The 12,962-nt window shown below is 46.5% G+C and overlaps 5 protein-coding genes across 7 annotated transcripts; 2 read left to right on the top strand and 3 right to left on the bottom strand.

Moving 5' to 3' along the window:
* The first annotated feature begins 881 nt into the window (after window positions 1-881).
* Window positions 882-3,220, top strand: SPPG_07265. Of its 2 annotated transcripts, XM_016755428.1 has the most exons (7): window positions 882-1,704; window positions 1,763-1,873; window positions 1,935-2,018; window positions 2,086-2,250; window positions 2,306-2,615; window positions 2,685-2,794; window positions 2,943-3,220. In XM_016755428.1, exons 1-6 carry the CDS (start codon window positions 1,243-1,245, stop codon window positions 2,735-2,737), a joined length of 1,185 nt encoding a protein of 394 aa, XP_016605376.1. In that variant the 5' UTR covers window positions 882-1,242; the 3' UTR covers window positions 2,738-2,794; window positions 2,943-3,220. The 2 variants fall into 2 exon arrangements, with proteins under 2 accessions (XP_016605376.1, XP_016605377.1); XM_016755429.1 differs by having other exon boundaries at window positions 2,685-3,220.
* Window positions 3,096-5,315, bottom strand: SPPG_07264 (uncharacterized protein). Its single transcript, XM_016755427.1, has 5 exons — window positions 4,693-5,315; window positions 4,401-4,535; window positions 4,211-4,338; window positions 3,802-4,144; window positions 3,096-3,740 (listed from the first exon to the last, which is right to left on the bottom strand). The coding sequence occupies exons 1-5, from the start codon at window positions 5,044-5,046 to the stop codon at window positions 3,207-3,209; spliced, it is 1,494 nt and encodes a 497-aa protein (XP_016605375.1). The 5' UTR covers window positions 5,047-5,315; the 3' UTR covers window positions 3,096-3,206.
* A 426-nt stretch (window positions 5,316-5,741) lies between these two features.
* SPPG_07263 (GPI-anchor transamidase GPI17) lies at window positions 5,742-8,622 on the bottom strand. Its single transcript, XM_016755426.1, has 13 exons — window positions 8,540-8,622; window positions 8,304-8,382; window positions 8,094-8,227; window positions 7,743-8,022; window positions 7,521-7,682; window positions 7,356-7,456; window positions 7,165-7,285; window positions 7,048-7,109; window positions 6,845-6,965; window positions 6,493-6,773; window positions 6,252-6,434; window positions 6,157-6,186; window positions 5,742-6,098 (listed from the first exon to the last, which is right to left on the bottom strand). The coding sequence occupies exons 2-13, from the start codon at window positions 8,320-8,322 to the stop codon at window positions 5,850-5,852; spliced, it is 1,743 nt and encodes a 580-aa protein (XP_016605374.1). The 5' UTR covers window positions 8,323-8,382; window positions 8,540-8,622; the 3' UTR covers window positions 5,742-5,849.
* A 129-nt stretch (window positions 8,623-8,751) lies between these two features.
* Window positions 8,752-10,733, top strand: SPPG_07262 (tryptophan-tRNA ligase). Its single transcript, XM_016755425.1, has 7 exons — window positions 8,752-9,071; window positions 9,312-9,431; window positions 9,498-9,683; window positions 9,746-9,829; window positions 9,895-10,111; window positions 10,173-10,481; window positions 10,549-10,733. The coding sequence occupies exons 1-7, from the start codon at window positions 8,794-8,796 to the stop codon at window positions 10,645-10,647; spliced, it is 1,293 nt and encodes a 430-aa protein (XP_016605373.1). The 5' UTR covers window positions 8,752-8,793; the 3' UTR covers window positions 10,648-10,733.
* A 125-nt stretch (window positions 10,734-10,858) lies between these two features.
* SPPG_07261 lies at window positions 10,859-12,915 on the bottom strand. Of its 2 annotated transcripts, none has more exons than XM_016755424.1 (9): window positions 12,791-12,915; window positions 12,592-12,734; window positions 12,366-12,531; window positions 12,080-12,315; window positions 11,871-12,013; window positions 11,672-11,816; window positions 11,226-11,608; window positions 11,095-11,161; window positions 10,859-11,024 (listed from the first exon to the last, which is right to left on the bottom strand). In XM_016755424.1, the coding sequence occupies exons 1-9, from the start codon at window positions 12,902-12,904 to the stop codon at window positions 10,895-10,897; spliced, it is 1,527 nt and encodes a 508-aa protein (XP_016605372.1). In that variant the 5' UTR covers window positions 12,905-12,915; the 3' UTR covers window positions 10,859-10,894. The 2 variants fall into 2 exon arrangements, with proteins under 2 accessions (XP_016605372.1, XP_016605371.1); XM_016755423.1 differs by having other exon boundaries at window positions 11,672-11,810.
* Window positions 12,916-12,962: the final 47 nt, after the last annotated feature.

The following is a 12,962-nucleotide window of genomic DNA, read 5'->3' as shown; positions in this document are numbered from 1 at the left end:
CAATGCTGGCATTGTCTTTTTGAAGGGGACTCTGGACCATGGACCTATTTGATGGTGCATTGGGTTTGGGTTGCGGTTCGTCAATGTAAAATGTCATTGCTCGGAGGTCTGGTGATTGGGGAATGGATCGGTTTGGTGTAGATTCTCTATCTAGAACGCATCTGTAAAAAGCTTGTCTATTCATTTCTAGCCGTAATATTGGAATATGGGGGGTTCTTGAACCTACCATTTGGTAGAATTGTTTATGTTTCCCTCCGCTTTTATCGCTGAGTAGCCCTTTTCGGAGGTTTTTTCTTGTTATCGTCTCTCTCTTCCTATGCCGCGGTAACTTTTGTTCTGCTGTTGGTACATCACGTGGATATATCAACAAGACGTTCGAAAGATGGCTTTTTGGGTTTTTCTTTTCAACGCAGGTACTATCGTTTGTGTCATTTCTACGCCATCGTTACCGGAAGCCTTTCGTTGCAGGATAATGCAAAGGATGGGCTCATTGTTGGGTATCTTGAACCGTTTCGAACAAGGTCGAATGCTTGCTTTGCCTGCCAATGTGTGGAGTGTTGCATTGCCCCGCTTGTGTGTACTTTTTGAATGGATATGGCGTTTTTTTTATCAAATGGGAGATGGTCTCGTGCCAAATATCCATCGTTCCTTGTCGTTGCTTCTCTCCATGTGTGTTTTTTTTTTGTTCCTTTGGTTATTCCCGAACCCTTTCATTTACTCTTTTGCATTGTTTATGTGTTGTTCCTTTCGTATTGCTATTGTATTTTGCACATTATCGGAGGTTCTTGTTGCCCAAAATCAACAAAACCGGAAGGGTAAGAAATGGGGGAAGGGGGTCACGAGGGTTATGAACCGCCTTGCCCGTTTCGCGCAACCGTATCGTTGGGGCTTTTTACAAGTGTGCTTTTTTGGGGGCGAGCTTTTTTGGAGGGGTGTTATTCTGTGGGCGTTTTCCTTTTTTTTTTTTGGTTAACCTGACGGGGTGTTGGCTTGTCGACAAGGGCCTTTTGGAACCTTTTTGTGTTGTATTTTCTTTTGTGTTTTTGTGGATTGTTTTATTGCCCTTTTGTAAAACGTTTTATACTCGAGTGGTATTTGACCACCATTGCTTTGCACCTTGTTTTTGGAGCGCTTTTTGTTTTTGTTCTATTTGCAACGCTCCTTTCTCCACCGTCCCTCTCCGTCCGCCACAACACACACATAAAGCCTACGACATTGGTAGCGGTTCAACACACAAAAGACATGTTGGCCGACCTCATATCCAAACTCGCGTCCCATCTCTTCCATTCCACACCCTCCACGTCCCAGACACCGTCCCCCAAAGACACCTCATCACCCTGGCGTACCGCCCACCGTCCACCCCAACCCGTCCAACGCGCCGCCTCGGCACCGGTCCTCCCCGTAAGCACCTCCATTGCAAGAACCTACGCAACCGTCAATGAAAAACTCCCTATCGAGTACTCGGATTGGGAGTCCTCGGATGTACGGTGGGTTGATGGGTCGGGCTATATGAGGCGGGACTTGGTTGGACGGGGCAAGTACTCGAATGTCTACCGAGCTGTCCGCAAAGATGGGAAAGTCGTGGTTATAAAGTACCTCAAACCCCTCCGAACAAAGAAATTCAAACGGGAGATTTTGGTATTGGAGAATTTACGGGGTGGACCGAATGTCATTGAGTTTTATGGGTGTTTTGTAGATCGGGAGGTGAGTATCCGAAAATTATGGTTTTGGTTTATGAAATACCATGTTCTCATCATCCCAGACAAAGGAACCCGCACTCATTTTCAAATACATCAATAATACCAACTGGAAGGACCTGTATCCAACTTTTTCGTATGATGATGTTCGGCATTACATGTTCCAGCTCTTGCGGGTAGGAATTTATGATTGTAGCAAAGAGTTTGAGGGGTGCACTCCATTCAAACACTTTTTAGGCGCTCGATTATGCTCACTCGAGGGGAATCATGCATCGAGATGTCAAACCCCACAATATCATGATTGACCATGCAACCCGCCAGGTAAAAAAAGCACCAAACAAAGCCGTTACTTTAACGCACACACACATGTATTGACAATATTTTATAGCTCCGTCTCATTGACTGGGGTCTAGCAGACTTTTACTTTCCCCACAAGGAATACAACCTCCGCGTAGCATCCCGATACTACAAACCCCCTGAAATCCTCCTCGGATACCGACAATACGACTATTCCTTTGATATGTGGAGTGTTGGGTGCGTCCTAGCCGGAATGGTACGTGAAAACATCAACCTACATTTTATCAATCCACTGACTAACACCCCAAAAGATTTTTCGCATAGAAGTCTTTTTCCGAGGCGACAACGACACAGACCAACTCCGCACAATCGTCAACGTCCTCGGAGGATCCGACCTCCGTTCCTATATCCGTAAATACTCTATCCCCCTCGTCCCCGAAATCGCACCCATTGTACGTGAATCCAGACATAAACGGGCTGCATTAAAAGAGTATACGACCGTTTCTTGGACGTGTCATGAATTGGCTATGGAACCTGCATTGGATTTGATTGAGAGGTTGTTGAGGTATGATCATGCTGAGCGGTTGACGGCGAGAGAAGCTATGGGGCATCGGTTTTTTCGTAAGTTGGAAAATGTTGCTTGTTTTGTACATGTGTGGGTTTTTAATGTTTGTTGGTGTTTTCTTTTAGGCGCTTTGATGGATGATTCGCAGAGTACGTTGGCTGCTAGTGCCGAAACCTGACAAATCACCAAACCCCACTAGAAAAAAAGCCTTGAGCCTTTTATGAATTCCTTTTTTGTATGTATTTTCTTTTTCTGTTTCCCTTCCCATACTCTCTACCACCCTTTCCCCCCTTTCTTTCTCTGCGCATCTTTTTGCGTTTGCCCCCGCAACACTCGCTTTTTTTTTTTGGGAACAATCCTGGGCTGGATGTTGATGTATATAGTCTGTCTGGTGGTGGAGTTTTTTGAGAGATTGTCCCATTTGTTATTGCTGTTACATGTAGTGATACCTTTTGTTGTTGTTGTTGTTGTTGATGTAATGTGAATGTTTTCTTTAATCGTTGGTCAGTGTAAAAGTGTCGTGCCAAAGTGTTAAAGGAGAAACAAAAAGTTTTGGGGGTTCGCTTAAAAAAATTGGTTTATACATAAAACGGATGACATGGGAGTTTTGCTTTTCTTGTGTCTTTTTGCGGATTTCGTTTACTAGTCTAGTGATTCTGCTCATACCCATTCCCAGCAACCATGGGAGCCCCATCCCCTCCTTCCACCGCCAAACTCCCCCTCCGCTGCTCAACGTCCATTTGATCTTCACTAAAAAATGGTGGTGATATATCAAACTGAGAAGTAACAAGTCCACCCGCTTCACCCCCACCACCACTGTCCTCCCCAGCACCCCCTTCCGCAGCCGCTACCACACCCCCAACACCAACCTGTTTCCCCAGAATCAGATCCTCCTCCCCTGCCTGACACGTTCGCAGTACCTTGGTATTATACCCCCCGCATTTCCCACACTTGTGATACAGGAAATGAAACTTTGCAAAACTCTTGTTCTCACAATCGTTACAATAGACATGGCTTCGTGTTGTTGCGTATTCAGGGGGCATTTGGTGTTGGGCGAGCATGGCGTCTATGCGTTTAAAGTATTCGGACATGTTGGCGAGGGATTTGAAACAGGTTGGACATTGGTAGGAGGTTTGGATATATTCTTGGTGGCATTTGTAGTGTATGCAATGTCCGCAGGGCTAAAAGTGTCGTTAGTCATCCATACCGTAACCGAAACAAAAATTCGACAAAAGGCAGTACCATAAAAATAACTGTAGTCGTGCTGGTAAACATGTATTCTCCACAAATCGGACAATCACTCTCCAAGTTCCTTTCAATGCACTTGTGATTGCCCTTCAAACTGATGGCCATACACACGTTGCATCGCTTGCAATGAAAGTAATCCTGTCCGAGTCCCTTCCCAATTCGACATATCCCACAATCATGACAGTGGTAAATGTTTTTGCGCGGGTCATCGTCCCAGAGTTTGCATTCGGGGCAGTAGTACTTTGCGACCCGTTTTCCGCACCGAACGTTTGCGCAGTCCCGGCCCGCGGGCTGGACGGTGGAGCAGTACATGCACATCATGGTCGACGTCAGATTTCTATAATGGGTTTCTGTCAGTTGGACGTGATCGCCATATTGTCATGCAAAGGAACCAGCGTCGTACCTGACAATGTTATGATCTGATACCTCGTCGTGGCAGAATCGGCACGTGTACCATTTCCCACAACAATGCGCCTGTAGTTTTGCAGCTCGTTGATAGTGCTTGCATCCTAATATCAGGGCGTCCTTGTCCTATTGCAATGGTGTGAGTGTTTGGCCATACCACAAGCAACATGACTGTTTCACTCTTTTACATGATATGTTCGTTGTTTGTCGTGATCTGTCACGACACTGAAATCCGCGCGTCTATGTTCTAATTTGTTGCTGGCGAGGGCTGCTCGACTGCTTTGTGATCGTTGTGTTGTGTTCCAGTTACTGGTCATTAGTTCCTGTAAAAGCAACGTAAGTATGAGTGTCTGACAGATAGGGTTCTTGTCAAAAATCCGGGGAGTCCGCAGTCACAGCCATGTCTCAGTTTGAGTCGTCCATCGAACGACATGACGCTGTGTACTGGACCACTCATGGAAACCATCACAGCATATTTACCTGTATCTTTTTTGCCTTTTCCATAGCCGAAAACCCGTCATTCGACTGAATAGCCATAATCCGCTTTCGCAAGTCCTGTTGGTGAGCGATCGTCTCTGCATCTTCCACAGTTTCTTGCAGCGCAGACGTCACAGCCGTCATGGACGCAGACGTAGAGGTCCGAGCACCACCTTCCCACGCATGTTCACCACTAAACCCAACGGTATCTCCATGCGCGTCCATACTATCCTCGTCAGTTGTTCGGTCTTCGAGCTCGGACTCTGAAGTGATGGAGTCGTCAGTCTCAGTGTCCGAGTCGGTGCCGAACAAGTTCTGTATTGTATAATTTCCAGGAGCACTGCGCTGAGAGTTCATGATAAACTTTTTTTTAAAAAAAAAACGGTCAACGTCTTTTTGGGTGGGTGGAGGACCGCCTGCGAACAGGGAAAAAAGGGCGGCGGCAAAAAGGAGGTGACAAATGGAACTTCAACGTTGAAAGCCGAGACCGAAGGCTTTACTAAAAAAAAAAAAGGGAATACTTGGTTTGTTGGGGCAGTTTGTGAAATGGATGAAATTCTCAAGTCGGGAGAGCCCAGACCAAAAGGAAATGCCCAAGTGGCATCCTCACCACCCAAAACCACAACGCTCAACCAGCCGCCCAACCTTTGAACGCACCATGGTGGACTATCACAGGCACAGTCACCATATCTTTAATTGCATGACTGTGCCATTCAGGCGTTGAAACGTTATTCGACCGTCAGAAGGGAAGGCGACAAACCCTTTTAGAGCCACTGTTTTCAAGTTAACTGTTGGGGGAGTTTTGATTAGTATTTATTTTTTTTTTTTTTTAGAGATTTTGGTCGAGAACAAGCATAGTTGACCATTGCTAGGTGCGTTTTATTACGACAAGTCAAAAGCATATCCTCTTTTACGTTTGACTGGTGGTAGTGATCATTAGACTTACAGGGTCAGGTATAATGTGTCCTTTTGGTGTCCAGGGCTCGCGTTCAAAGCAACGACTGGCGGTGAGTCCCCTGGAGCTGTGAATACTAGGGCAAAAGACATTTTATCTCAGACCGTTGATAGAAATTATGATAGTGAAAGAGTTGGCCACCTTCCAATGTGCCAATGTACAATATTTGCGCAAGTGTCAAAAGTAATATTCCTATGCTTTCACATTATTCCTCCTTTTGCTTTATTCTCTTCTTTCTATTCTTCCATCCCTTAATCTCCCTAATGACCGCAATGAGAAGCGGAACCGATATCGGAACAAAGAGCGGCATGTACACAGCGTACTTGTGCTCGTCAGGGAAATACAACATGGACACCATGGTCGGATCAAAAAAGGCCGCTTCAGAAGAAACAAAGGCATCCCTTGCGTGCTGAGACGCCAAAGAAAAGTCATTGGCCTCTAATGCAAGTCGTGCCTGGCAAGTTGTTTGGTCAATTTATTTCATCGCCTGTAGGAAATGAATCTTCTTTTACCTGATGGAGCGCGTCCAATGCATACAAGACCTTTTTATAATTCATTTTAGATCAAAAAAATGATTTCATGCAAAAATGTTTATTCAGATTTTTACCTGGTTTTGAATATCGTCCAAGACAACCATGCTTTCCAGATTGGTAATTAACGTCGCCAAAGAATTAAGTGTAGTCACAGCATCGACGATATTTTGCACCGTCCTCCTGCGGACGAGTTGATCTAATTCCCATAACGTGATGCCAGCATCGGGTGCCGTTTCATACGTGACCTGAGCTTTGGGCTTGCCGACAACCGTCAATACCGTAAGGGTGAATAAAAAAAATGCATCTGCAACATACCAATAGTGTCTCCACATTGCGTATGCGAATATGCTTGACACCCAAGAGATCCCTCAATTGCGCGACATACACTTCCATAATTGGATGCAAGTCATCAACACTGAAATGCCGCACTCCAATCTCTTTAGCGTTTGAAATAACAACCCCGCCCCATCGAGGAATGAGAAATGCGTTCGTATCCAACACGTCGTTCTTGGAAGTGACAACGTGGAGGGGGCTCTGTGATTGTGGCGGAATGTAGAGAACAAAGTTTAGCGGTGGTGCGGACGACACGACCGATGCTGTAAGAGAGCAAATATTGATCAGGTTTGCCTGCGGTATTGAGAAATAAACTGAAATGTGAAGCACCCACCCAAATTCCATTCGGCGGAATTGATAAAATGTGGAAGCGCCTCTGGGCGAAGGACATGTACGGTGCGTCCATCTTTTTCAATCGACTGCGATTGAATGGGAAGGGCTGCGTAATTCTGCACCTACATTGCCAGAAAACATTGGTATTTAAATCCTTACTCCAAAACTTTCTCAATAGATTTCGGTCCGGTATGAGCTTGTTACCTGGGAATCAACCGCAAATTCCGACAGCTCCGACAGCTGAGAAAAGAACGGCAAAATATACGCTGATCGCAAACATCAACGGACGGTCTGCAAGTCCATACGCAGCATGCAACATACCATTGACAGCTTCCTGAATATCCCAACTCACAAGCACTTCGGACGGATCCGCATTCAGTAAGCTAAAAGTGACTTGATACTTTGACGCATATTTCATTGTTCTCATACTCTCCCAATCCGTCTACGAACGGGTCAAATCATAAATGAGCCCAGGCACTTGGTGTTCATGCAACACTTTCTGGAGTACATACGTTTGCTGCCTCTCCCTTTTGCTCCGTCATTTTCAGGTAGTTTGTCTGCTCATCGGCAAAGAGACCACCTATCACCGACAAGAGTGTATTGGATACTCTGACTGAATACCGCAGAACGTTAGCGCATACTGGTACGGAGCATGTTTGTAAGTCAAACAACGTTACCATCGTCGACGCATTCGCCGGGTAACTCGACAAAAACCGCCCTCTTTGAACTAACGTAAATATTTGTCTGTTTGCCCGCTTCTGGCGGAGTGCATGCTACATGGACTTTGTAGTGTCCGTTCAGCGACGATGCCGACCATGAATCGCCCTTTGCTGCGACATCTGATGCAGGAAAGGTCTGCTTAGTACAGTTGCCTTGGCGCACAAATCTCGTCATCTCACCTTTTGGTCTTTGCCCACGTTCCCAGTATTTACTACCTAGTCCACCACTAATACGAAACCAAAGCTTTACATCTGCAAACAGCTCTCCAGGTACAGACTCCTCCACGTCTCCCTGATGTCTCACTGCTCGTCCCCTCTCGGCGGTCCCATAGAGTTCGTTGAGATCAGCCTCCAACTTTTCTGAGAGTTCCAAAAGCTTTCCGGCCGTGGGTATCGAGCCATCGCCAGTGTGATCGTAAAACGCCACGTCGACATTCAAAGTCAATGTTCGATGGAAAGTCTAGTGTACATCATTGCACGTCAACATCAGTCCAATGGACACTTTAGCAAGGCCACACTGCGTATCCCGACCTTGTCCTCCTTCCACGCCCGAATGTCCTCAACGGGTAGAGGTGCTCGATACACTTCAGTTGTTCGCCACCATATTGGCGTCGCGAGCAAAAAGACGACTAGTATGCTCGCCAAAACCCGGGTGCGTGTACGCTCTGATAGACGTCAACAAATATGCATCCGTATCAATTTCGAGCGCATATTCCACTAAAGAGGTTTCAGTTTTTATACCATAATCCTCAGAAGACATTTGAGTACATGAGCGTAATTTTTCTGTACTAGTTGACCAGTTGACAGGCAATGATGTTTACTAATAAACAAATGAAATTTATCAGGGCCCATTATTGAGGTATCGTCAAGCGGGCGGGTCGCCGGCGGAATTTCGTCGCCGAGCAACTTCAGGCTAGTCAGGTTCAATGTTGTCCCGCCCACGCGAGGTTCTTGCAGATCATGCCAGCAGCACTTACCGTTATGATGAGGAGTCGAGCAGCGGCGGGAGGAGGGTAAAAATGGTCAGCGGACGAGTTGGTAATAGCAATGGGCGAGATGGACGAGCTCCAAGTCGGAATGCTTGGTGTGTAGATCCGCAGTCACGATAGATGAAAGTCACTGTGCCAAAAGCGAGGCACAGTCGATACTGAAGTTCGAAAACTCCTCCGCTGCTTGACCCCCACTTTGACCGATCCTTTTGCCGTCCACCGCTGGATAGACCCACCGAACCATGACGAACCCAGCCACAGATAGCGGTGCACCTATCGCGCAACCTGCTCCCAAAAAGGAGGACGGTACTGTCGAAGAAAGCTCGCACGAGCAGGTCGTAACGCCTTGGGAAGTCCAAGGAGCCCAAGTCGACGGCAAGTTGGTTGCGATCGACTACAATAAGCTGATTGAACAGTTTGGCACACGCCGGATTGACGAGCCGCTGTTGGAGAGGCTGGAACGGTTGACGGGGCGTAAACCTCATCCTTTCTTGAGGCGAGGACTGTTCTTTTCTCACAGGTAATGCACCGAGATTTTCTGTTCTGTTTGGAAGCAGGGGCAAAGGCAGCGATGTATATCACTCTTGAAGAGCTTGATATGGATGGTTTGGAGTATCGAGGCATTTCCAAAGACTGAACGAAATTGAAAGATCTCGTCTATCTTTGGCTCCGGGAGTCACGAAGATCACTGGCTATTTTCAAAAGCGCTATAGGATCATTATTGACCATCACATCGTCTTTCCTTCTTTGCCCTCAATAGAGATCTGACGCAGTTACTTGACCGATATGAAAAAGGCAAGCCATTTTATCTTTACACTGGACGTGGGCCTAGTAGTGGTAGCATGCACGTTGGACACATGGTCCCCTTCATTTTCTGCAAGTAAGCTTCTTGCAAGTGATTGTTTCAATTGTACTTTCTGCTAAAGGGTACATTTGCGCTTATCAGGTGGTTACAGGATGTATTCCAATGTCCATTGGTGATCCAGCTTACCGATGACGAAAAGTTTTTGTTCAAACAAGAATTAAAGATGGCCGACGCTTTGAAATATTCATTGGAAAATGCCAAGGATATCATGGCTTTTGGTTTCGATCCCGAGAAGACTCTAATTTTTTCAAACTTGAACTACATGAAGTAAGGAACTGATAGCGTTGTGCAAGTTAGGACTCAATGTCTGACTTCCTTTTCGTCCGTAGCGCCGGGTTTTATCAGAATGTTGTAAAGATTGCAAAGTGCATCACCACATCCGTGTCAAAAGCAACCTTTGGATTCAATGACAGGTGCGTAGGGACTTAGTCATTGTCAAGTATGACGGGTCTTTTGTAACGGATAGCCACGTATCCAGTGACAACGTCGGCAAAGTTCACTTTGTCTCCGTCCAAGCGGCTCCATCTTTCTCCAACTCCTTCCCACAAATCTTTGGTCCAAAGGGCGACATCCCCTGTTTGATTCCGTGTGCCATCGATCAGGACCCGTACTTTCGATTAACCCGTGACGTCGCGAATCGACTAAAATATCCCAAACCTGCCTTGATCCATGCCATGTTCTTCCCCGCTCTTCAGGTGTGTATTTAATCAGCGTAGTTTCATTGAGATTACGTTTCTAATACATAGATACATGCAGGGACCGGGTAGCAAAATGTCCGCCTCTAACCCGAACTCGGCCATTTACCTCACCGATACCCCTGCACAGATCAAGAACAAAATCAACAAGTATGCGTTTTCTGGAGGTGCTGCGACCCTAGAGGAACAGAGAAAGTTTGGAGGGAACCCAGATGTAGATGTTAGCTTCCAATACCTCCGATTCTTCCTAGAGGATGACGAGGAACTTGCAGATATAGAGGCCAAGTACAAGAGCGGAGAGATGCTGACAGGCGAACTTAAGCAACGTTGTATAGCGGTTGTCTCTGCCTTGGTCAAAGACATGCAGGATGTGAGTACATAGATGAGTGGACTGGCTGGGCGCATTCCAAAGGGCTGATTATGTTTGTTTTATTTAGCGCCGGAAAACCCTCACGCAGGAGATAGTGGACAAGTTTTTCAACGCGGGACCAAGAACCCCCTTTGCACCAGCAGCACCCGTCCAGGCCAGTACCTAGGGCAATATCGTTGTAGTTCGATATATATTGTACATACACTGCTTCGTAGAATGAATAGAAGTGTTTGGAGTCTGCCATCAACCATGAAAGCAAGTTTAGGATCTGGAACCTCGATGGGCAGTGAAAGACTTGTTCCAACGGTCCATCGAGTAGAGGCATTAGGGATTCAAAGAGTTGGCAGCATTTTCCACAAGTGATTTCCATCCCCGTATGTCTGGTCTAACTTATCGCTCTATTACAATACAAATTACAATAGGACCACTTTACGCGAAATGGCTGCAATATCTACAATCTCCGCAGGCGCAGGATCAGGTTGCATATCCAAATCCATCTCATCACTTTCTGGCTCGCCAATTTCTTCTTCTAGTATCGAGGTTCTGTGACCGAGGAACGACGTCAATTTAAATCATATTCAAGCAATGTGAGATCTACATCCCCAAGACTTACGTTTGGGTACCGCCCTCCGCTGCTTCTTCCATGTTGGCTGGCATGTAGGCCGGGATTTGAACTATTCCTATAACATAGTGACGCACATTTAAAGAAAGTAACCATAAAATCAACTACACATCCATATTTACCTGCATTTACCACATACTCTTCATCATCAAACCAGTCTGGCAGTTCCAGGCTGGGCAACACTCCGCCCGGCAGACATCCTATGGGGCATGGACGCCATTCTTTGGACGGGTACAGCACCCAGCCACGTTCATCATTGATTTCGGCGTCGCTGCCTGGAAGGGATGTTCCTTTGGAGGTGACATGGAGATCTGCTGCATTCTTGAATGCCTCAACTCTTCCGCGCAAGACTTCTAGCTGCTCCACCAGAGAAGAATCCATTGTCGCTTGAGCATCTCGTCGTTTGGGTTCGGCTGCTGTCGCGTCCATGTATGTAATGAACGGAGATAGCTTCTCGCGCAGACTAGGTACGGCTTCTGCAAAACAACCGACCATAGCACGTGTGCTGATAGATACTCTACAATTAAAACTCGCTCCTCAATCAATATATCAAGCGTTGAGTACGCACTAGATATGGTGTCGCTTCAAACATGCTTCAAGTGCATTATCCCATCCAGAAGCCTGTACAAGAAGGAAATGACGAAGAACATAATGAGCCCAAGCAGCGAGGACTTGGTGGGTAGATTTTGTAGAGGGTTGGACAGTATCTGCAACTATCTTGCATTATGATACAGGAGTCTTATGAGGGAAGCGAAATGACTGCTTACCAGAACCGGTCAGTATATCCACGATGTGCAGGAACAGCTCTTCCGCAAAGCCTGGCCATGCATTCTCAAAGCGGATCAAAGGACCTTTCCAGAGCTCCAGGAAACCGTCAGGCACTTTCATTTCATTGAACGTCGCTCGTTTTCTATCAAAATCTTTCTTATGAAGATCTGACCAAATTTGCAATCAATATTGCAAAAGTGACACATACTTTTGACTTTTTGGAACGAGGAGCCCCTCCTCAAGCAGGGTTGGAATAAGTACATCGGCGTAATTATCTGTCGTCGTAAGTGCCACAATCTCATTGAGTATAGGTTCGGTTTCCTTGTCAAGCAATGCACGTTTTTTCTTCTTATACGTCGTTAGCAGGGTTCTGACTTCTGAGAGAGTGTCTGCCAAGTAGGCTTTTTGCAAACTCCAATAGTTTGTGTGAAGCCATTGGAGAGCCTAACGACCATTTAGTATGAGCCGAGCAGGCCATCGACCAATTCACTCACTTGCTCACAGCCTGACCGAAGAAGAGCCAAGCTTGGGAGCTGGTCGTGGGTCCCGGCGTGCCGCAGATCAACAAACCAGCCCGGTAACCCCAGTTCTTCTGCAATATTGGCAACGCTTGTAGCGTACATTCCCCGCTGGTTGGCATCCACCACCCCGTTCACAAACCTCAAATAATAACAACCTAAGCAACCTCACGGTGCATTGTTTGGGAAATCATAAACATACCGGATAAAGGCCATTGTATACATGAGTCGTACTTCATGCTCCGATACAGGTCTTTCACATCCATCCCGAAGCCACACCTCCACTAGTGTCGCTGTCGAGTCTACAGAATGAGGAAGTTTGCCTCGGCTCGCCCACGCTTTGACCTAGACAGTAGGGATAAGCTTAACATTTCAAGTACGAACTGGAACGATAGATTTACCCTTTTGACACCCTTCTCCCGCAAGTGCACATCGCTGGCATAAAGCCAAGAATAAACCTCCTCCCACTCCTCTTGCTTGGCCCATGGTACGGACCGTAGGTGTCGGGCAGGCATTACCAACAGGTAATTTTAGTTTCTTGCAACTTGTTGAGAATCTTGGGTCCGACAACTG

Source organism: Spizellomyces punctatus, assembly GCF_000182565.1.
Source record: "Spizellomyces punctatus DAOM BR117 chromosome Unknown supercont1.15, whole genome shotgun sequence".
Taxonomy (NCBI): Eukaryota; Fungi; Chytridiomycota; class Chytridiomycetes; order Spizellomycetales; family Spizellomycetaceae; genus Spizellomyces; species Spizellomyces punctatus.
This window is presented reverse-complemented; position numbering and strand designations above follow the sequence as displayed.

Excerpts from the sequence above, each read along its gene's own strand:
- SPPG_07264 (XM_016755427.1), bottom strand. The coding sequence starts at position 5,046 with ATGAACTCTCAGCGCAGTGCTCCTGGAAATTATACAATACAGAACTTG. Across the intron at positions 4,536-4,692 it reads AAAAGGCAAAAAAGATACAG|GAACTAATGACCAGTAACTG; the intron begins GTAAATATGCTG and ends TTGCTTTTACAG. Across the intron at positions 4,145-4,210 it reads TCAGATCATAACATTGTCAG|AAATCTGACGTCGACCATGA; the intron begins GTACGACGCTGG and ends AACCCATTATAG.
- SPPG_07265 (XM_016755428.1), top strand. The coding sequence starts at position 1,243 with ATGTTGGCCGACCTCATATCCAAACTCGCGTCCCATCTCTTCCATTCC. Across the intron at positions 1,705-1,762 it reads GGTGTTTTGTAGATCGGGAG|ACAAAGGAACCCGCACTCAT; the intron begins GTGAGTATCCGA and ends TCATCATCCCAG. Across the intron at positions 1,874-1,934 it reads ACATGTTCCAGCTCTTGCGG|GCGCTCGATTATGCTCACTC; the intron begins GTAGGAATTTAT and ends AACACTTTTTAG.
- SPPG_07262 (XM_016755425.1), top strand. The coding sequence starts at position 8,794 with ATGACGAACCCAGCCACAGATAGCGGTGCACCTATCGCGCAACCTGCT. Across the intron at positions 9,072-9,311 it reads GGACTGTTCTTTTCTCACAG|AGATCTGACGCAGTTACTTG; the intron begins GTAATGCACCGA and ends TGCCCTCAATAG. Across the intron at positions 9,830-9,894 it reads ACCTTTGGATTCAATGACAG|TGACAACGTCGGCAAAGTTC; the intron begins GTGCGTAGGGAC and ends CCACGTATCCAG.
- SPPG_07261 (XM_016755424.1), bottom strand. The coding sequence starts at position 12,904 with ATGCCTGCCCGACACCTACGGTCCGTACCATGGGCCAAGCAAGAGGAG. Across the intron at positions 12,735-12,790 it reads GGGAGAAGGGTGTCAAAAGG|GTCAAAGCGTGGGCGAGCCG; the intron begins GTAAATCTATCG and ends CCTACTGTCTAG. Across the intron at positions 12,316-12,365 it reads TTCGGTCAGGCTGTGAGCAA|GCTCTCCAATGGCTTCACAC; the intron begins GTGAGTGAATTG and ends AATGGTCGTTAG.
- SPPG_07263 (XM_016755426.1), bottom strand. Across the intron at positions 7,110-7,164 it reads TATTCAGGAAGCTGTCAATG|CGTATATTTTGCCGTTCTTT; the intron begins GTATGTTGCATG and ends GTTTGCGATCAG. Across the intron at positions 6,099-6,156 it reads CATTGGACGCGCTCCATCAG|GCACGACTTGCATTAGAGGC; the intron begins GTAAAAGAAGAT and ends ACAACTTGCCAG.